This window comes from Coregonus lavaretus (genome assembly GCF_964263955.1).
Source record: "Coregonus lavaretus genome assembly, chromosome: 32".
Taxonomy (NCBI): Eukaryota; Metazoa; Chordata; class Actinopteri; order Salmoniformes; family Salmonidae; genus Coregonus; species Coregonus lavaretus.
In genome coordinates, this window is record NC_140019.1 from 17,487,869 (window position 1) to 17,511,262 (window position 23,394).

At 46.0% G+C, this 23,394-nt stretch overlaps 1 protein-coding gene across 2 annotated transcripts in view; it reads right to left on the reverse strand.

Annotated features, from left to right (window-relative positions):
* The window catches only part of LOC311107895 (phospholipid-transporting ATPase ABCA1-like), a 57,672-nt gene that overhangs the window by 18,886 nt on the left and 15,392 nt on the right, over positions 1-23,394 (reverse strand). For both annotated transcript variants that reach the window (XM_084150487.1, XM_084150486.1), the window contains 3 exons: positions 14,696-14,817; positions 13,406-13,609; positions 4,154-4,243 (listed from right to left, as the gene is read on the reverse strand). In XM_084150487.1, the coding sequence (XP_084006613.1) occupies positions 4,154-4,243; positions 13,406-13,609; positions 14,696-14,817 (416 nt within the window). The remainder of the gene's footprint in view (positions 1-4,153; positions 4,244-13,405; positions 13,610-14,695; positions 14,818-23,394) is intronic.

Here is a 23,394-nt window from a genome sequence, read left to right on the forward strand (position 1 = left end):
ATAAGGTATTTCTGATTTTTCATTTCTTTCTAAAAACCTGTTTTTGCTTTGTCATTACTGGGTATTGTGTGTAGATTGATGAGAAAAATAATTAATTTCATCAATTTTAGAATAAGGCTGTAACGTAACAAAATGTGGAAAAAGTCAAGGGGTCTGAATACTTTCCGAATGCACTGTATGTGTCAGACCTACAGTACTTGACTTACATTTACATTTACATTTTAGTCATTTAGCAGACGCTCTTATCCAGAGCGACTTACAGTTAGTGCATACAGTGGGGAAATTTTTTATTTAGTCAGCCACCAATTGCGCAAGTTCTCCCACTTAAAAAGATGAGAGAGGCCTGTAATTTTCATCATAGGTACACGTCAACTATGACAGACAAAATGAGAATATTTTTTCCAGAAAATCACATTGTAGGATTTTTAATGAATTTATTTGCAAATTATGGTGGAAAATAAGTATTTGGTCAATAACAAAAGTTTCTCAATACTTTGTTATATACCCTTTGTTGGCAATGACACAGGTCAAACATTTTCTGTAAGTCTTCACAAGGTTTTCACACACTGTTGCTGGTATTTTGGCCCATTCCTCCATGCAGATCTCCTCTAGAGCAGTGATGTTTTGGGGCTGTCGCTGGGCAACACAGACTTTCAACTCCCTCCAAAGATTTTCTATGGGGTTGAGATCTGGAGACTGGCTAGGCCACTCCAGGACCTTGAAATTCTTCTTACGAAGCCACTCCTTCGTTGCCCGGGCGGTGTGTTTGGGATCATTGTCATGCTGAAAGACCCAGCCACGTTTCGTCTTCAATGCCCTTGCTGATGGAAGGAGGTTTTCACTCAAAATCTCACGATACATGGCCCCATTCATTCTTTCCTTTACACGGATCAGTCGTCCTGGTCCCTTTGCAGAAAAACAGCCCCAAAGCATGATGTTTCCACCCCCATGCTTCACAGTAGGTATGGTGTTCTTTGGATGCAACTCAGCATTCTTTGTCCTCCAAACACGACGAGTTGAGTTTTTACCAAAAAGTTCTATTTTGGTTTCATCTGACCATATGACATTCTCCCAATCCTCTTCTGGATCATCCAAATGCACTCTAGCAAACTTCAGACGGGCCTGGACATGTACTGGCTTAAGCAGGGGGACACGTCTCGCACTGCAGGATTTGAGTCCCTGGCGGCGTAGTGTGTTACTGATGGTAGGCTTTGTTACTTTGGTCCCAGCTCTCTGCAGGTCATTCACTAGGTCCCCCTGTGTGGTTCTGGGATTTTTGCTCACCGTTCTTGTGATTATTTTGACCCCACGGGGTGAGATCTTGCGTGGAGCCCCAGATCGAGGGAGATTATCAGTGGTCTTGTATGTCTTCCATTTCCTAATAATTGCTCCCACAGTTGATTTCTTCAAACCAAGCTGCTTACCTATTGCATATTCAGTCTTCCCAGCCTGGTGCAGGTCTACAATTTTGTTTCTGGTGTCCTTTGACAGCTCTTTGGTCTTGGCCATAGTGGAGTTTGGAGTGTGACTGTTTGAGGTTGTGGACAGGTGTCTTTTATACTGATAACAAGTTCAAACAGGTGCCATTAATACAGGTAACGAGTGGAGGACAGAGGAGCCTCTTAAAGAAGAAGTTACAGGTCTGTGAGAGCCAGACATCTTACTTGTTTGTAGGTGACCAAATACTTATTTTCCACCATAATTTGCAAATAAATTCATTAAAAATCCTATAATGTGATTTTCTGGAGAAAAAAAATCTCAATTTGTCTGTCATAGTTGACATGTACCTATGATGAAAATTACAGGCCTCTCTCATCTTTTTAAGTGGGAGAACTTGTACAATTGGTGGCTGACTAAATACTTTTTTTCCCCACTGTACATTATATATATATTTTTTCATACTGGCCCCCCGTGGTGAAAGAGGTGAATTCCTCCATCCTATTCTGTTCTCATATCTTTTCACAGGAGAAAACTGTGATTATCATCACATTAGAACACTGGCAAACAGTAATCCTTGACATTAAGCTGTAAACTCTCCTTCCAGACTCACATTAAGCATCTCCAATCCAAAGTTAAATCTAGAATCGGCTTCCTATTTCGCAACAAAGTCTCCTTCACTCATGCTGCCAAACATGCCCTCGTAAAACTGACTATCCTACCGATCCTTGACTTTGGCGATGTCATTTACAAAATAGCCTCCAACACTCTACTCAGCAAATTTGATGTAGTCTATCACAGTGCCATCTGTTTTGTCACCAAAGCCCCATATACTACCCACCACTGTGACCTGTACACTCTTGTTGGCTGGTCCTCACTACATATTCGTCGCCAAACCCACTGGCTCCAGGCCATCTATAAATCACTGCTAGGCAAATCCCCGTCTTATCTTAGCTCATTGGTCAACATAGCAACACCCATATGCGCTCCAGCAGGTATATCTCACTGGTCATCCCCAAAGCCAACACCTCCTTTGGCCGCCATTCCATCCAGTTCTCTGCTGCCAATGACTGGAACGAACTGCAAAAATCTCTGAAGCTGGAGACTCTTATCTCCTTCACTAACTTTAAGCATCAGTTGTCAGAGCACCTTACCGATCACTGCACCTGTACACAGCCCATCTGAAATTAGCCCACCCAACTACCTCATCCCCATATTGTTATTTATTTTGCTAATTTGCACCCCAGTATCTCTATTTGTGCATCATCTCTTGCACATCTATCATTCCAGTGTTAATACTAATTGTAATTTTTTGCACTATGGCCTATTTATTGCCTTACCTCCATAACTTGCTACATTTGCACACACTGTATATATATTTTCTGTTGTATTTTTGACTTTGTTTTGTTTTACCCCATATGTAACTCTGTGTTGTTGTTTTTATCGCAGTGCTTTGCTTTATCTTGGCCAGGTCGCAGTTTTAAATGAGAACTTGTTCTCAACTGTCTTACCTGGTTAAATAAAGGTTAAATAAAAACATGTAATAAAAAAAGCTGTGGCTCAAACATCTAGGGACCAACTGCCTCTCCAATTAACTTTCTAGCTACATGTATTAGCAATCCAAACAAATTGGGTGAGGTTATCAGGCAACAAACAAATACTGCAGCGAGTTGAGGGTGGCTGCAAAACGCCACGTGCTGTTTAAGTCCAACCTCTCCTCCTGTATGCTGTGAAACTTCAAATAAGACCAGATTAAAGGTCGGGGTGAGGGGGAGACATTTGTGGCGGCCATTTTGTAATTATGTTCTCCATTGATGTTTTCATCCTATACACTGAGGGTACAAAACTTTAGGAACACCTTCCTAATATTGAGTTGCACCCCCTTTTGCCCTCAGAACAGCCTCAATTCGTCAGGGCATGGACTCTACAAGTTGTCGAAAGCGTTCCACAGGGATGCTGGCCCACAGTTGTGTCAAGTTGGCTGGATATCCTTTGGGTGATGGACCATTCTTGATACACACGGGAAACTGTGTGAAAAACCCAGCAGCGTTGCAGTTCTTGACACAAACCGGTGCGCCTGGCACATAATACCATACCCCGTTCAAAGGAACTTAAATATTTTGTCTTGCCCATTCACCCTCTGAATAGCACACATACACAATCCATGTCTCAATTGTCTCAAGGCTTAAAAATCCTTCTTTAACCTGTCTCCTCCCCTTCATCTAAACCAGGGTTCTTCAATTCCGGTCCTGGAGGGCCGAAACACCTCTGTTTTCATCCTCTCCTTCTAATCAGGGGCTAATTCAGACCTGGGACACCAGGTGAGTGCAATTAACTACCAGGTAGAAATAAAAAACAGAAGTGTTTCGGCCCTCCAGGACCGGAATTGAAGAACCCTGATCTACACTGATTGAAGTGGATTTAACAAGTGACATCAATAAGGGATCATAGCTTTCACCTGGATTCACCTGGTCAGTCTGTCATAGAAAGCAGGTGTTCCTAATGTTTTGTACACTCAGTGTACATCTAAGGGCCTTTTCTGTCTGTGGTCCAGCCAACAACAAACTGTTGATCTTAGGTAGGGGTGTTCGTTAAGACAGTCATAAAAAGAAACATGGTTAAAAACAGGAAATGTACTGGGCTATCATGGCAGGCAGCAGAAAACCTTATAGTTTTCATCATGTAATAAACTGCAGTGATGACAGTGATTGTCTACCTCAACGGCCAGCGAGCCCAAGCTCTCCAGGAGGTTGTCTGTAGCCTCGGCCACCTGTTGGACGGCTTCAGGGTCAGCCCTCACATCTTTCTGTAGGGGGATGGAGGGAAGAAGTGTCAATTCACACACACATAGAAAATATGAACAGTGACTGTCTGTTGTTTAAAAAAATATATAAGTTTGACTTATTACACTCATATAGCAGTCAATACAAACTGAAAACTCTTATTTTTCTTAAAACTGCATTGATGGTTAAGGGCTTGTAAGTAAGCATTTTACGGTAAGGTCTACGTTGTATTCGGCACATGTGACAAATAAAATTTGATTTGATTTTAAATCCATACAAAATATTAATGGGTAAGAGCAACAACAATAGAAAACGAGTAAAAAAAAATTCATCAATAATGTCCTGCAGTTTTAAAAACACTCCTTAAATCAATAAGCAGAAATATGGGATTGGTGACCTCATGTACCATTCAGTTTGTTTGTTTTGACTCTGGGTGTTCCTGCCTGTCACTGCGATTCGGTCAGTGGGTAGCCAGCCTCTTAATTTAGATTTTAGGAGGCTGACAGCAAAGTCAGTGCAGAGTTGTGTCCGTCTTTCATGACACTGGGGTAAGGACAGGGTCTGAAGTGCCCCAGTATAACTGGAGTATCCTCCTAGGATGGTGTGGCATGGTCTCTTCTGAACACTCTCCAGGTCACCTGGGTTAGTGAGCTGAGTCAAGCAGGAGCAGCATACTCCAAGGTGTGGCATATGTAGCCGGTGTAAATGCTCACCAGGTCTTCCTGTGGCACATGGAACCTTTTTAAGGCGATGGAGGATAAAACATGTCGAAGTTGTTCAGGGCCTGCTGTGGTGTGCTGATGTTTCCTGTTGTACACGTGTTGACCAGATTTAGATCGTCAACATATTTCCACCTACTGTCGACATCCCGGGCTGCACTGTCTATGACTGCAAGGAAGATGAGAGGGCCTAGAAAAGTTCCTTGAGGCACACCTCCCGTCAGCTCCCGCCAGTCTGAGAGGCTGTCTTGGTAGTGTACCTGTTGTTTGCGGGCGGTCACACAACTGCAGAGCCATGCTGTGAGGGCAGGTCTGACACCCAGTTGGATTAGGTGTTCAACGGCGATGGTGTGGTCGATTTTGTCAAAGGCCTTGGAGAAGTCAGTGGTGATTAGGGCTGTTACGTTGACCGCATGTGATCGTTTAGTCACGGTAACTAGGCTTCACCAAAAATGCGCTCTGATGATGCTTATGGTCATTAGTAGCCTACCAAACTTGCTAACTGCCAGTCGCTAATGGCCTGGTACTCAGCGATCTATTGTCCCACTAATCACTCTAACATCAATGCAAATGCAATCGAAAATCAAATACTTCATGAGAGCTCATATTCACATTTTAGTCATTTAGCAGACGCTCTTATCCAGAGCGACTTACAGGAGCAATTAGGGTTAAGTGCCTTGCTCAAGGGCACATCGACAGATTTTTCACCTAGTCAGCTCGGGGATTAGAACCAGCGACCTTTCGGTTACTGGCACAACACTCTTAACCACTAAGCTACCTGCCGCCCCCTTGCGCAACACTTCTTAAGGCTATGAAATTGTGTGAGAAAACAGAGTTTTGATGGCCTCTATTAAAAAGAGGAGGATCCCATCAGCTTTCTATAGGCTAGGCCTACTATATTTACTTCTCAACTTTACTAATATTAAGCACATTGCTTCGCTTTACAACAGGAGTATAGCCTACCTGGCTGGCATGAAAATGAACCGCGGTAAAAGCGTCCTCCATTCGCTATTTAAGTGCATATGATGACGTATTATTTTCCCCTGCCCCTTTTCCGACATGCATGATAATGGTTCATTCTAATCAAAACTAATTTCACACATCTATTATTTAGTATATGAAATAAATAATTAAATTAAGAATAGTGTGATGGGTGACAATATTATCACTTGTGAATGATGCCCAGCATGTGAAGTAAGGCAAGAAACACCACATTACTTTTTTTGCGACTATTTCAAATCATAGTCGCACACATCATGTAGTCTAGCCCATAGACCTATATGTTTAGATAAGGTTTGTATCACTACTGAAGTAGCCAAATAACTCCAAAGGTACAGTGAGGGAAAAAAGTATTTGATCCCCTGCTGATTTTGTACGTTTGCCCACTGACAAAGAAATGATCAATCTATAATTTTAATGGTAGGTTTATTTGAACAGTGAGAGACAGAATAACGCATGTCAAAAATGTTATACATTGATTTGCATTTTAATGAGGGAAATAAGTATTTGACCCCCTCTCAATCAGAAAGATTTCTGGCTCCCAGGTGTCATTTATACAGGTAATGACCTGAGATTAGGAGCACACTCTTAAAGGGAATGCTCCTAATCTCAGCTTGTTACCTGTAGAAAAGACACCTGTCCACAGAAGCAATCAATCAATCTGATTCCAAACTTTCCACCATGGCCAAGACCAAAGAGCTCTCCAAGGATGTCAGGGACAAGATTGTAGACCTACACAAGGCTGGAATGGGCTACAAGACCATCGCCAAACAGCTTGGTGAGAAGGTGACAACAGTTGGTGCGATTATTTGCAAATGGAAGAAACACAAAAGAACTGTCAATCTCCCTCGGCCTGGGGCTCCATGCAAGATCTCACCTCGTGGAGTTGCAATGATCATGAGAACGGTGACGAATCAGCCCAGAACTACACGGGAGGATCTTGTCAATGATCTCAAGGCAGCTGGGACCATAGTCACCAAGAAAACAATTGGTAACACACTACGCCGTGAAGGACTGAAATCCTGCAGCGCCCGCAAGGTCCCCCTGCTCAAGAAAGCACATATACATGCCCGTCTGAAGTTTGCCAATGAACATCTGAATGATTCAGAGGAGAACTGGGTGAAAGTGTTGTGGTCAGATGAGACCAAAATCGAGCTCTTTGGCATCAACTCAACTCGCCATGTTTGGAGGAGGAGGAATGCTGCCTATGACCCCAAGAACACTATCCCCACCTTCAAACATGGAGGTGGAAACATTATGCTTTGGGGTTGTTTTTCTGCTAAGGGGACAGGACAACTTCACCGCATCAAAGGGACGATGGACGGGGCCATGTACTGTCTTATCTTGGTTGAGAACCTCCTTCCCTCAGCCAGGGCATTGAAAATGGGTCGTGAGTGGGTATTCCAGCATGACAATGACCCAAAACACACGGCCAAGGCAACAAAGGAGTGGCTCAAGAAGAAGCACATTAAGGTCCTGGAGTGGCCTAGCCAGTCTCCAGACCTTAATCCCATAGAATATCTGTGGAGGGAGCTGAAGGTTTGAGTTGCCAAACGTCAGCCTCGAAACCTTAATGACTTGGAGAAGATCTGCAAAGAGGAGTGGGCCAAAATCCCTCCTGAGATGTGTGCAAACCTGGTGGCCAACTCCAAGAAACGTCTGACCTCTGTGATTGCCAACAAGGGTTTTGCCACCAAGTACTAAGTCATGTTTTGCAGAGGGGTCAAATACTTATTTCCCTCATTAAAATGCAAATCAATTTATAACATTTTTGACATGCGTTTTTCTGGATTTTTTTGTTGTTATTCTGACTCTCACTGTTCAAATAAACCTACCATTAAAATTATAGACTGATAATTTCTTTGTCAGTGGGCAAACGTACAAAATCAGCAGGGGATCAAATACTTTTTTCCCTCACTGTAGGCTATAGGCCTGGACCCCTGGAACACATTTAGAGAGCACAGAGCCTAGTAAAACATGTGTTCTTATAACCCAAGACATTGTGCAATCGCATGTGAAAACAGTGTTTGACTGGCCACTATTTAAAAGAGGATCCCAGCTTTCTCGTGCTGCTATACAGTGAGGGAAAAAAGTATTTGATCCCCTGCTGATTTTGTACATTTGCCCACTGACAAAGACATGATCAGTCTATAATTTTAATGGTAGGTTTATTTGAACAGTGAGAGACAGAATAACAACAAAAAAATCCAGAAAAACGCATGTTAAAAATGTTATAAATTGATTTGCATTTTAATGAGGGAAATAAGTATTTGACCCCCTCTCAATCAGAAAGATTTCCGGCTCCCAGGTGACTTTTTTATACAGGTAACGAGCTGAGATTAGGAGCACACTCTTAAAGGGAGTGCTCCTAATCTCAGCTTGTTACCTGTATAAAAGACACCTGTCCACAGAAGCAATCAATCAATCAGATTCCAAACTCTCCACCATGGCCAAGACCAAAGAGCTCTCCAAGGATGTCAGGGACAAGATTGTAGACCTACACAAGGCTGGAATGGGCTACAAGACCATCGCCAAGCAGCTTGGTGAGAAGGTGACAACAGTTGGTGCGATTATTCACAAATGGAAGAAACACAAAAAAGCCCCTCGGCCTGGGGCTCCATGCAAGATCTCACCTCGTGGAGTTGAAATGATCATGAGAACGGTGAGGAATCAGCCCAGAACTACACGGGAGGATCTTGTCAATGATCTCAAGGCAGCTGGGACCATAGTCACCAAGAAAACAATTGGTAACACACTACGCCATGAAGGACTGAAATCCTGCAGCGCCCGCAAGGTCCCCCTGCTCAAGAAAGCACATACACAGGCCCGTCTGAAGTTTGCCAATGAACATCTGAATGATTCAGAGGAGAACTGGGTGAAAGTGTTGTGGTCAGATGAGACCAAAATCGAGCTCTTTGCCATCAACTCAACTCGCCGTGTTTGGAGGAGGATGAATGCTGCCTATGACCCCAAGAACACCATCCCCACTGTCAAACATGGAGGTGGAAACATTATGCTTTGGGGGTGTTTTTCTGCTAAGGGGACAGGACAACTTCACCGCATCAAAGGGATGATGGACGGGGCCATGTACCGTCAAATCTTGGGTGAGAACCTCCTTCCCTCAGCCAGGGCATTGAAAATGGGTCGTGAGTGGGTATTCCAGCATGACAATGACCCAAAACACACGGCCAAGGCAACAAAGGAGTGGCTCAAGAAGAAGCACATTAAGGTCCTGGAGTGGCCTAGCCAGTCTCCAGACCTTAATCCCATAGAAAATCTGTGGAGGGAGCTGAAGGTTCGAGTTGCCAAACGTCAGCCTCGAAACCTTAATGCCTTGGAGAAGATCTGCAAAGAGGAGTGGGACAAAATCCCTCCTGAGATGTGCTCAAACCTGGTGGCCAACTACAAGAAACGTCTGTCCTCTGTGATTGCCAACAAGGGTTTTGCCACCAAGTACTAAGTCATGTTTTGCAGAGGGGTCAAATACTTATTTCCCTCATTAAAATGCAAATACATGTATAACATTTTTGACATGCATTTTTCTGGATTTTGTTGTTGTTATTCTGTCTCTCACTGTTCAAATAAACCTACCATTAAAATTATAGACTGATCATGTCTTTGTCAGTGGGCAAACGTACCAAATCAGCAGGGGATCAAATACTTTTTTCCCTCACTGTATTTATTACTCAATTCTTAAAATTAAGCACGTTACTTTAAAAAAAAAAATATTTGGGGGGGGGGGGGGGGGGTGGGGGGTGGTAGATCAGCTTTAATATTGCAGATAGATTGTAGCTTCCATCAATGTAATTGTCTGCATCATTTCCAATCCCCCATATATATTTTTATATACAGTACCAGTCAAAAGTCTGGACACACCTACTCATTCAAGGGTTTTTCTTTATTTTTACTATTTTACACATTGTAGAATAATAGTGAAGACATCAAAACTATCAAATAACACATATGGAATCATGTAGTAACCAAAAAAAGTGTTAAACAAATCAAAATATATTTTATATTTGAGATTTTTCAAATAGCCCCCCTTTGCCTTTATGACAGCTTTGCACACGCTTGGCATTCTCTCAACCAGCTTCACCTGGAATGCTTTTCCAATAGTCTTGAAGGAGTTCCCACATATGCACACTCGACCACTTTCCCCCTCAAACAACCACAAGCTCAGATGTTCAACAGCTGTTCCATCACCGAACCCAACTCAAGAACGGACTTGATGTGCGAATGCATATACAGTTGCAGCTGTTTGAGAAAGCATGCAAAATTTAGAAAACATTTGCTGAAATTGGGAAATTTGATTAACCAATGTCAAGTCCTAGCTGTTGGAGATCAGGTACACCCACTTCCCCTGAAACACACACACGCGGGTCCCCTGTTTTCCCAAGCATCTCTGTGCAGTCAGACCTTTGATCATTCCGTGCCACCAGGGCCACAGTAATTTGCCCCCTCTCTGATTATCCAAGTGTGACCCCCCCCCCCCCCCCCATGGGTTACTGCAGCTAGTGTTGCCAGCACTGCCACTACCTGGGTGGGGGCACCCCACCGGAATCCTCACCAGCTAGGTACAAGGTCGTCAAGGTTCTCATTAGCAGCTTTGAGAAATTCCTTGTATATTATGCTCACCCATCAGGGGGCTTTGGCTTTGTAGGACCAACCCTGCCAGACAGGCTCAGAATCTTGAGGGGGCAGTGCTGCTTTAGTGGATCTCTGACCGCATTTATCTTTCTGTTTTGGCTGCGTATAGGCTACTTACAGTGGGACCATAAACCAGATAAGGCTTTCTCCTTACTGTATGGGTCGCTCAGGTGGGTGTCTAGAGTATAGGGTTGGGGACCGTTCCATCATGATAGGACAATAAATAACTAAACTATATTTATAATTTCTTTTCAAATGTATATCCCATATCTGCACAACATTAAGCACATTAATCCGCTTTACAACCTGGTATACATAGGCGGCGCGTGAGTTTCAAGTTCGGGGAAGCTAATTTTCACCATAAAAATGCACCTTTATAATAAAGCATTCCATGCATCCTCACATTTGCAGATACTGTAGGCCTAAATAGTGAATATGCACAGTGAGGATATTGCCGATGCTCTCCACTGGTGCCAATAAGATAGGCTATACTGTTGTTCATTCATTTAAGTTAAGAATTTTGATAACTAAAATACAGATTAGTCTTTTCATTGTCTTCTCTTTACTGCAATAACCATTTGCTTTCCAAACTATGTTTTCCTGTGATTGTATTTTGAAATATTGCGATATGCCTGGCTTGGCCTCTACTTTTCACAGACAGTCGCAGCAACTCAACATTAATCTGCCCAAATTGTGAGCGCTATCTTTCCTTCCGACTGTAGGCAATACGATTTAAAACAATCCACAATGAATTATCCTCTGTGGCCAAATCATGCTTTAGTACCCTATTTAGAATTATTTTATTTATTTCTGTATAGACAGGAGTAGGCTAATTAGGCTATATAATGTTGGCAATTTAATTCAATTTACTTTACGAAAAGCTTAGCTGCCTATGCTTGCATATTAAAAACTTAACCGCATGTAACCTCCATTTGCTGTTTGTGGGCCATTCTAAATACAAAATAATTCCACTCATATGCTATATGTAAAGACCAGATGAAATTAAGAATAGTCTGATGGGTGAGAATATTATCAAGTGCTTGTCAAATTGTGAATGAGAGACTGATGAAGTGTGTGCATCCTGCACAAGAAACAGAGCAGAGCACATGCCTTTCATGCAAAAAAATTTAAATCATCATTAGAGTCGCATCACGCAGCCTTAGAATGTATTAAAAATCAAAACCTATAGCCTAACGTCGTTTGTATCACAACTAAAGTTGCATAAATAACTCTCAGCCTTAGAATGTATTAAAAATCAAAACGTATAGCCTAACGTTTGTATCACAACTAAAGTTGCATAAATAACTCTAAATTAAGCATATAGGAGGACATGTTTCTTTGTTAACTGCTCAACACAGAATAGCCACGTGGGCACTCCCTCGGAAATCGTTTGGGGAAAATATCCTTTCTATTTTATTCAGCTTTGTTCGATTGTATACTTCATACTATAAAATTATATAAAATAATGGCACGGAATTCTAAGAAAATCCTGTCTGCTAAATTAACTAGTGTAGCCCACAGCCATATGGCATAGCCAGATCAGGGCCTAACATTAGGACAACTCAGAATATGCTACTCTGTTCTTTTGAAATAGGCTACATTTTCTTCATATCATGTTTCTTTAGACCTGTCTAAAATAAATAAGGATTTATTGTGATGATGTAGGCTACATTAAATTTATTTGACTTTTTTAAATGTAGATGTTCCAAAGGTCTGCATATTTTTTTTACATTTTAGTCATTTAGCAGACGCTCTTATCCAGACGCTCTTATCCAGATCAGTGGCTTGTAGGCTATGCGTGGAAGCCAGGAGATGCCAAACGTGTTTATGTTAATTAACGGTCAATTACTGGTTGCTGGTTTGAATACCCAAGCCGAGAATGTCATAAATCTGTCAATGTGCCCTTGAGCAAGGCACTTAACCCTAATTTTCTCCAGGGGCGCCGTACTACTATGGCTGACCCTGTAAAACAACACATTTCACTGCACCTATCCAGTGTGTGACAATAAAAACATACTTTTTTGTTTTTTTATGCCCAATATTTAACTGATTACGAAACCCAATGAACTGTTCCGATGTAATAGCACCCTGCATGTCCTAAGGTCTTGTTTACCATGTCTTGTTCCCTAAAGGCTACAAAAACAGGAACCATAAGAGGGACACAAACACACTGTTTCTTGTATTAAACTATCATAAGAATAAGGAAACTGACCCCTGTGGCATGTCAAAATGGGGACAGGGGTCAGAGAAGAACACGTTGCCCATGACTCTTTAATGTTTATCATTGTGGGCAGTCATACTGTATCTTACTGACAAGGTGATACAATCAGCAGCACTTTAATAGATAGGAATCACACTAACTTCTCTGTCTGGTTTCTAGGAACCTTGTTTGAAAGCTATAAACGTTACAAAAGATGCCAGGGATCATGCATTATCTGCCCTTTGGGAATCAATGAATGGTCTATTAATGATAGAATTCCCTGGCACTGGTGCTAAGGTGTGGAATTGGAAGTGACCTTTATAAACTATGATTCAGAGAGAAGTGATACTCATAAATAACTAACATTTTAAGATTGAGGGTCCAAATCCTCACTTTGATGGCAGTTAGTTTTGAAACATATCTACAGGCTACAACTAGAGGTAGGTCGACATGGATAAGCAACAACATGCCTCCACCTACGCTTATCCCTTTCTTTCTGATCTTCTGCTTTTCCCCCTACGCTTTGTTTCTCGGCACTGTGCATGTCAGTGATTAAGTCACCTGGCTTTGGTCTTTAATGGAGAAAAACAATAATGTGCCTAGTGCCCATTTGTGCTTACCCGTATGGGTTTGAGGAAGTCCAGGTTGTGGAAGAAGTGGCTTTCTGCCTGGTTCAGCCAGGAGCCTGGGGACCTGCAAAGGACCTTCTGGACCAGACTGGACACCTCGCTGTCTGTGATGGTCACAAAGTCCTCCACACTGATGCCGTTGCTGTTGCTGCTGCACAAGTCCCTCAGACGGACACCGAAGCCTTTGACCAGCACCTGGAGATGGAGAAGGGTCAGTGTGTAATGTAGCAATGACCAAGGACAGGCAGAAGACAGTATTTCGGTGAAACATGTCATCTTGGGAGTACTGAAAGAACAGAGTTGAGAAATACTGAGCTAAGACACATGGATGAGGCCATGTGACTTTGCACTTGCATGTTATCTCGCGGGTGGATCCCACGGAGCAGAGAAATGAGCTGATCTGAATTACTTACGTATCTATATTATCATTGCTGTATGTTACAGCTGGATTGTATGAAATGTGAGGGCAGTATCAGTATCAAATTGTAGTAATCCATTATGCTAAAGGAGAAACCCTGGTTGAGAGTATTTCCACATAGGCCTACAGCGGGAAACCATAACAGCTGATCTTGAGCCTTTAAAATATCTCAAATGGGGAGAAAATGAATATAGGAAACACCAGATGGCAGCTTTTAAAACTGTGAAAGAAAACAAATATATCTTCATGTTTTTGAGGCGAGAGCAAAGACAGAGTTGAGGAGGATGTCTAGTAGTGAACATTCTCCAGGTTACAGTACAGAGGGGTGTCCCTGCTTCATTACATGACTTTCATTCAAACAACAGACTGTCACCTTTATAAATGTCCCCCTGTCTCTGCTCTCTCTCTCTAGAAGTTTATGTCACTGACATAAAGAGCCACAGACTTAATTAACTCACAGGTCCATCAAATGTAACCAAGAAACACTACTGACCTGCTCAGTATCTGCTGCTACCTGCAACAAATGGACAACCTGGGACCTAATCTGCTCGGAGGAGGGAAACAATGGGCCATGGGAATGTTGAACAACTACTACACTGCCTTTGAAGGTGTCCAGGATGGAGTGAACTGATCATAGTAAAATGCCTCATAATATTCCTCAAGGGGTGGCGGGTAGCCTAGTGGTTAAGAGTGTTAGGCCAGTAACATAAAGGATGCTGGTTCGAATCCCAGAGCCGAAGAGGTGAAAAATCTGTTGAGAAAGGTACTTAACCCTAATTGCTCCTGTAAGTTGCTCTGAATAAGTGCATCTACTAAAATGTGAATGTCATAGAATTTTGGGAAGGTGGTATTTTTCCTCTTACCTTTTCCAAGTTCACATCGGCCTCAATGATCTGGTGCACAGCGTGTTCCGAGAAGGAGGCGTTTCGCAGAAGGAATGTGGACAGGGTCTCATTGTTGTGGAGGAAATCCTTCAGCTTGAATCCTGTGGGAAATAAACACAACAACTTGTTCAAACCAGCTCTCTCCTATACCCTGACATTACTAGATACAGTGCATTTGGAAAGTATTCAGAACCCTTGACTTTTTCCACATTTTGTTACATTACAGCCTTATTCTAAAATTGATTAAATTATTTGTTTTCCTCATCAATCTACACACAACACCCAAAATGATAAAGCAAAAACAGGTTAGTAGAAATTTTTGCAAATGTATAAAAAATACAAAACTGAAATATTACATTTACATAAGTATTCAGACCCTTTACTCAGTATTTTGTTGAAGCACCTTTGGCTGCGATTACAGCCTCAAGTCTTCTTGGGTATGACACTACAAGCTTGGCACACCTGTATTTGGGGAGTTTCTCCCATTCTTCTCTGCAGATCCTCTCAAGCTCTGTCAGGTTGGATGGGGAGCGTCACTGCCCAGCTATTTTCAGGTCTCTCCAGAGATGTTCGATCGGGTTCAAGTCCCGGCTCTGGCTGGGCCACTAAAGGACATTCAGAGACTTGTCCCGAAGCCACTCCTGCGTTGTCTTGGCTGTGTGCTTAGGGTCGTTGTCCTGTTGGAAGGTGAACCTTCGCCCCCTAGTCGGAGGTCCTGAGCGCTCTGGAGCAGGTTTTCCTCAAGGATCTCACTGTACTTTGCTCCGTTCATCTTTCCCTCGATCCTGACTAGTCTCCCAGTCCTTGCCGCTAACAAAATATCCCCACAGCATGATGCTGTCATCACCTGCTTCACTGTAGGGATGGTGCCAGCTTTCCTCCAGTGACACTTGGCATTCAGGCCAAAGAGTTCAATCTTGGTTTCATCAGACCAGAGAATCTTGTTTCTCATGGTCTGAGTCCTTTAGGTGCCTTTTGGCAAACTCCAAGCGGGCTGTCATGTGCCTTTTACTGAGGAGTGGCTTCCGTCTGGCCACTCTACCATAAAGGCCTGATTGGTGGAGTGCTGCAGAGATGGTTGTCCTTCTAGAAGGTTATCCCATCTTCACAGAGGAAATCTGGAGCTCTGTCAGAGTGACCATCGGGTTCTTGATCACCGGGTGGCCAGCTCTAGGATGAGTCTTGGTGGTTCCAAACTACGGACAATTCCTTCGGCCTCATGGCTTGGTTTTTGCTCTGACATGCACTGTTAACTGTGGGACCTTATATAGACAGGTGTGTGCCTTTCCAAATCATGTCCAATCAATTGAATTTACCACAGGTGGACTCCAATCAAGTTGTAGAAACATCTCAAGGATGATCAATGAAAACAGGATGCACCTGAGAGCAAAGGGTCTGAATACTTATGTAAAGAAGGTTTTTCTGTTTTTTATTTTTATTGAATTTGCAACCATTTCTAAAAACCTGTTTTCGCTTTGTCATTATGGGGTATCGTGTGTAGATTGATGAGATAAAAAAAAAAAAGTAATCCATTTTAGAATAAGGCTGTAACGTAACAAAATGTGGAAAAAGTCAAGGGGTCTGAATACTTTCCGAATGTGTGTGTGTGTGTGCGTGGATGGAATTGTCTATTTTAGTAGACTTATTCAGCAAATGTCAGATGTTCCTTCTGCCAAATCATACTATTTTCCATAATCGTGAGTACTGTATTAGCTTTCAACCTCATTAAAACATTGTCATGGAGCATGTGCTTGCTCGCTAGTTACTCAGGTGACCAACTCTACAAAACGCTTGGCCACAGGAGTTTAGGATTATTTGGATACTCTTTTGTTTTTGTCTTTTAAAGTTCAATTTTTGGAAACGTGAGGCTGTTCAAGGGGGGTTAGCAGAACTGTGGATTCTGAAGGGCACCGGCAGCTAACTTCCTCAGTCAACCAAAATATGTTTTGTTGGATGAAAATATTCCAGAAAAGGTTGGGTCTGAATCAGTAATGGAACACAAGGAAACACAAACAAAAGTAGGTGAATATTTCCCCCTTTCCCATAAAGTTAGTTAAAGGTATGAATAGCTTTTCAGAGGCTAGAGAGAAGTGTCTCTATGCAAATATTGACAACAACTAGGCCAGGACAATTCTGTACATGTCCAAGGAAAAACGGCCAACACTGAACTACAGTAGGGGCCATGAGATGTAAATAGCCACACACACGCTGCCTGGTACCATCCTCTGATTGCTGTAGATCATTTCAATGAGGAAATGTAGTGTCATGGGCCTCTCACTCCACCGGGTTACCACCTTAATTTTCTTCCACTCTGCTCACCACTCTCTCTACTCAGCCTAACTAGCTCCACCTGTCCCTGCTCTGCTCTGCTCTAATTACTCTGCCAGCTGCGCTGCATTACCCACTACCTCTCCCAGTATTTAAGGCCCTGTCTTTCAGCTCTCCGGTGTCAGATCGTCTGCAAAGCTCACACCCGGAACCTGTTTGCTCGCGCTTCTGGCTCACCCTGGTTTTGTGACCCCGGACCTGCCTGTTTTTGGATACTCTTCTGCCTCAGGAGATCCAGACCTGCTTCTGCCATTACGACTCCTGACTACTCTTCAATCCCGGTAACTCTGACCAGCCTTCTGCCTTGCTACTACGTATTTTGGATTTCCCTTGAACTGTACTGCTGCCTGGTTTCATTCCGCCCTGTTGTGTCTGTGTCTCCCCCCCCCCAGGACTTCTGGACCACCCACCACCGGCTTCATAGGACGCATCGCTGCCACTGGGGGGGGCACAGACCCAGCGCATTGGACGGGATCCCTGTTACCCCTGGAGCCTTCATTCACTCCCTACTTCCCTTTTCCCCTTAAGTTTAATAAACTTTCTGGTGTGACGCAATTGTGGTCCTCTGGTCGTCTGTCTGAACCGTGACAGTACGATCTGACCATTATGGACTCAGCGCACACTTTCCCCGACATGGAAACCGATGAGCATGAGCAGCAGTTCCAGCAGCAGCAACAACAACTCGCCATGATCATTCAACTCCTCACCAACCTTACCCCAGCCAGTCTGCCCACTAGCCCAGCCCCCGAGTTACCTGCCCCGGTCATTGCAGCCGCTGCTCCGGAACCCAAGATTGGAAACCCCGAGCGGTTCAACGGCGATTCAACCCAGGTCCGGCCATTCCTGACTAGCTGCCGACTTCAGTTCTCCTTGCAGCCAAGGACCTTCGCCACGGAGGGGGCTAAAGTTGGGTATGCCATCACTCACCTGACGGGCCGAGCTCGACTCTGGGGAACAGCAGAGTTCGAACGTCAAACCCCCGCATGTGCAACCTTCGACCTGTTTGCTGAGGAGATGCTGAAGGTGTTTGACCTGGATTCACCCACTGCAGAGGCGTCTCGTGAACTGTTCAGTATTCGACAAGGCAGACGTACAGTCGCAGACCATTCCATCGACTTCCGAACCCTGGCTAGACGAAGTTCTTGGAACACACCATCGTTGGTGGACGCGTTCTTCCATAGTTTGGCTGACTATATCAAGGACGAGTTGGTCTCCCATGAACTGCCTTCCACTCTTGATGAAGCCATCGCACTGACTGTCAGGATCGACAGAAGGATACAGACCCGTCGTCGTGAGAGGGGGCGCCAAGGTCCACCTACTACCGGCATTCGGAGAGATCCGACTGGGCTCCTGTCATCTACTGCCACTCACCCAGGTCAGCTTGATCAGTCTGAGCCTATGGAGATTGGGCGAGCCTCCCTCACTCCTGCAGAGCGCCAGCGCCGCTTCACCTCAAACCTCTGCCTCTATTGTGGAGGTGATGGACATCGTGTGGTAACCTGCCCTTTAAAGGGCCGAAGCTCACCGGGCATAGGGGGAGTCCGGTTGAGTTCAATGACCATCCAGTCCTCCGACCGCAAACCCCTGCTGCAAGTTCACCTCCGCCTCTCTGACTCAACTCACACCCTGGCTGCTCTGGTGGATTCTGGCGCCGAAGCCAACATAATGGACATCAAGCTGGCACGCCAACTGGGACTGGAGAACCTCCGTTTGACACCTCCTATTCCTGCCCGGGCACTGGACGGACACTTACTCGGATCGGTCACTCATGTCACGGCCCCGGTCTCGATGGGTCTGTCCGGAAACCATCAAGAAACTATCCAGTTTCACCTGCTCCCCTCTCCAGGCCAACCCCTCATCCTGGGTTACCCATGGCTCCGCCGGCACAACCCTCAGCTCGACTGGGTGACCGGGGTGATCAGGGAGTGGGGAGAGGACTGCCACCGAACCTGCCTGCTTGCTGCCGCACTACCCCCTCGGCCAGTACCTACTAACTCCGCTCCTGACCTCTCCAATGTCCCAGAATGCTACCATGGTCTCAGAGAGGTGTTTAACAAAGCAAGAGCCACATCTCTGCCCCCTCACCGACCGTACGACTGTGCCATCGACCTCCTCCCTGGAACAGCTCCTCCAAAGGGTCGTCTTTATTCGTTGTCTGCTCCTGAAAGAAAGTCCATGGAGGACTACATCAATGGCTCTCTGTCCGCAGGATTAATCCGTTCATCTTCATCTCCTGCTGGTGCTGGCTTCTTCTTTGTGGGGAAGAAGGACGGATCTCTTCGCCCCTGCATCGACTACAGGGGACTCAACGACATCACAGTGAAAAACCGTTACCCTCTGCCTCTGCTCACCTCTGCTTTTGAGTTGCTCCAGGGAGCCACTGTTTTTACCAAGTTGGATCTCAGAAACGCTTACCACCTAGTGCGGATCCGGGAGGGAGATGAATGGAAAACCGCATTCAATACACCAACAGGCCACTACGAGTATCTGGTTATGCCTTTTGGCCTCACCAATGCTCCTGCTGTGTTCCAGGCTCTAGTGAATGATGTACTGCGGGACATGTTAAACAAGTTTGTCTTCGTTTACCTGGATGACATCTTAATCTACTCCAGAAACCTGTCTGAACACACCCGCCATGTCCAGCAAGTCCTTCATCGTCTTCTGGAGAATTCCCTCTACGCCAAGGCAGAGAAATGTGAGTTTCACGTCAAGACAGTGGCCTTCCTGGGGTACATAGTGGCAGAGGGAAGTATCCAAATGGATCCTGCCAAAGTATCAGCAGTCACTTCATGGCCAGTTCCGGAGAACAGAAAGAAGCTGCAACAGTTTCTGGGGTTTGCTAACTTCTATAGGAAGTTTATCCGGAACTACAGTACCGTTGCTGCCCCTCTCACTGCTCTAACCAGCACCAAGCAACCCTTCACCTGGACCCCAGCAGCCGACAAAGCCTTCAGTACCCTCAAGGTGAGGTTCACCTCCGCTCCCATCCTCCAGATGCCTGATGTGGACCGGCAATTCATTGTGGAGGTGGACGCCTCGGATGTGGGAGTTGGTGCTGTGATTTCTCAGTGGGCTGCGGAGGATAGGAAGCTCCATCCCTGTGCCTTTTTCTCACGTCGGTTGTCCCCCTCTGAGTGCAATTACGACATAGGGAACCGTGAGCTGCTGGCTGTGAAGCTTGCCTTGGAGGAGTGGCGTCACTGGCTGGAGGGGTCCACCATTCCATTTCTCGTTTGGACCGATCATAAGAACTTGGAGTACATCCGCACGGCCAAACGGTTGAACTCCAGGCAGTCCCGCTGGGCCCTGTTCTTCACCAGGTTTAATTTCACTCTGTCATACCGGCCTGGATCACGCAACACCAAGCCAGACGCCCTCTCCCGTCAATTCCAGAAGGATGACACCCCCTCCAAGGACCCTGTGTCGATTCTGCCAAGTCCCTGCATCGTTGCAGCTCTGACCTGGGCTGTTGAGGAACAGGTGCTGGAGGCTCTCCGTAACCAGCCAGGTCCCAGCACTTGCCCAGCTGACCGCCTTTTTGTCCCCGAAGACCTGAGGTCCCAGGTCGTTCAGTGGGGACATGACTCCCGCCTAGCTTGTCACCCTGGCTCCACCCGCACTTACAACCTGCTCGCCCAGAGGTTCTGGTGGCCCTCTCTGAGGAAGGATGTACGGGAATTCGTCCAAGCCTGCCCCATCTGCAACCAACACAAGTCGTCCTGCCAGCCCCCAGCCGGATTGCTGCAGCCCCTGCCTGTGCCCAGACGTCCCTGGTCTCACATCGCCCTTGACTTTGTCACGGGGCTGCCCCCTTCAAGTGGCATGACCGTCATTCTCACCATCGTTGACCGTTTCAGCAAGATGGCACACTTCATTCCCCTCCCCAAGCTCCCAACCGCCAAGGAGACCGCCCAGGTGGTCCTGGAACACGTCTTCCGGATCCACGGACTGCCAAAGGATGTAGTTTCTGACCGTGGTCCACAATTCTCCTCCGCTTTTTGGAAGGAGTTCTGTCACCTGCTGGGAGCCACAGTCAGTCTGACTTCCGGATTCCATCCCCAATCCAATGGGCAGTCAGAGCGGGCTAATCAGGAGCTCGAGAAGGCACTGCGATGCATGACTTCACGCAACCCCCACTCCTGGTCGCAGCAATTGACATGGGTGGAGTACGCACACAATTCTCTGACCTGCTCTGCCATCGGTATGTCCCCTTTCCAATGTGTTTATGGATACCAGCCTCCTCTATTTGCCAGCCAGGAAGAGGAGGTTACTTGCCCATCTGCACTTGCTTTTGCCCGTCGATGTCGCCGCACCTGGTCACAAGCCCGAGCCACACTCCTCAGATCCGTTGCCAGCTACACTACCGGGGCCAACCGTCGGAGAATTCCTGCTCCCACCTACCATGTTGGTCAAAGGGTGTGGTTGTCATCGAAGAACCTGCCACTCAGGGTGGAGTCGCAGAAGCTGGCACCTCGGTTCATTGGCCCATTCCCTATCATAAGAGTGATTAGCCCAACTGCTGTCCGGCTCCAACTGCCTAATTCCCTGAGGGTGCACCCCACTTTCCATGTGTCTAAGATTAAGCCCATCCATGAGAGTCCGCTGGTCCCTGCTGCGCCTGGTCCTCCTCCTCCACGGCTCGTCGATGGTGGTCTGGTTTACACCGTCCGCCGCCTGCTTCGGTCCAGACGGAGGGGTAGGGGTCTCCAGTACCTCATTGACTGGGAGGGCTATGGACCTGAGGAGAGGACCTGGGTGCCAGCTAGTCGGATTGTGGATAGGACTCTCATCACCGCTTTCCACCAACGGCATCCTGATCAACCTGCAATCCGTAGGGGCCGCCCCAGAGGGGTCCCTAACCGTCCGGCCCGCTCGGCTTCCTGTCCTGTGCCTGATCCTGTCTCGGGACCTGTCCCATCTCCCGACCACGGCCCTCCGGCTTCCTCCGAGGATGAGGACGTTCACTCGGACCGTTCGGAGGAGTTCTAGCCCTCCTCCGGCTCCCCTCCTCCCGCCCGGCGTGGTGTTGCTCTTGGGACTTCTGGGGCCGTCCCTTGGGGGGGGGGTTCTGTCATGGGCCTCTCACTCCACCGGGTTACCACCTTAATTTTCTTCCACTCTGCTCACCACTCTCTCTACTCAGCCTAACTAGCTCCACCTGTCCCTGCTCTGCTCTGCTCTAATTACTCTGCCAGCTGCGCTGCATTACCCACTACCTCTCCCAGTATTTAAGGCCCTGTCTTTCAGCTCTCCGGTGTCAGATCGTCTGCAAAGCTCACACCCGGAACCTGTTTGCTCGCGCTTCTGGCTCACCCTGGTTTTGTGACCCCGGACCTGCCTGTTTTTGGATACTCTTCTGCCTCAGGAGATCCAGACCTGCTTCTGCCATTACGACTCCTGACTACTCTTCAATCCCGGTAACTCTGACCAGCCTTCTGCCTTGCTACTACGTATTTTGGATTTCCCTTGAACTGTACTGCTGCCTGGTTTCATTCCGCCCTGTTGTGTCTGTGTCTCCCCCCCCCCAGGACTTCTGGACCACCCACCACCGGCTTCATAGGACGCATCGCTGCCACTGGGGGGGGCACAGACCCAGCGCATTGGACGGGATCCCTGTTACCCCTGGAGCCTTCATTCACTCCCTACTTCCCTTTTCCCCTTAAGTTTAATAAACTTTCTGGTGTGACGCAATTGTGGTCCTCTGGTCGTCTGTCTGAACCGTGACATGTAGAGCATCAAGCATTTACATTTTAGTCATTTAGCAGACGCTCTTATCCAGAGCGACTTACAGTTAGTGAGTGCATATATTGTTTTTTCTTATACTGGCCCCCCGTGGGAATCAAACCCACAACTCTGGCATTGCATAAACGCCATGCTCTACCAACTGAGCTACATCCCTGCCGGCCATTCCCTCCCCATACCCTGGACCAATTGTGCACCGCCCCATGGGTCTCCCGGTCGCAGCCTGCTACGACAGAGCCTGGATTTGAACCAGGATCTCTAGTGGCACAGCTAGCACTGCGATGCAGTGCCTTAGACCACTGCGCCACTCGGGAGACTACATTTCGCTACACCCGCAATAACATCTGCTAAATATGTGTATGTGACCAATAACATTTGATTTGAGGTACCTTTAACAATTCCTCAACAACATACACACCAAACACCTTGCAAACTGTAGCCCATTGCCAGAATACCCCATTTCCATCATTCATTGTGTGATCTAAAATAATAAACTGTTGACATAGACCTGTGTGTATCGGTGATCCCCGGGACCACCCATACACAAAAAATTTATGCACGCATGACTGTAAGTTGCTTTGGATAAAAGCGTCTGCTAAATGGCATAT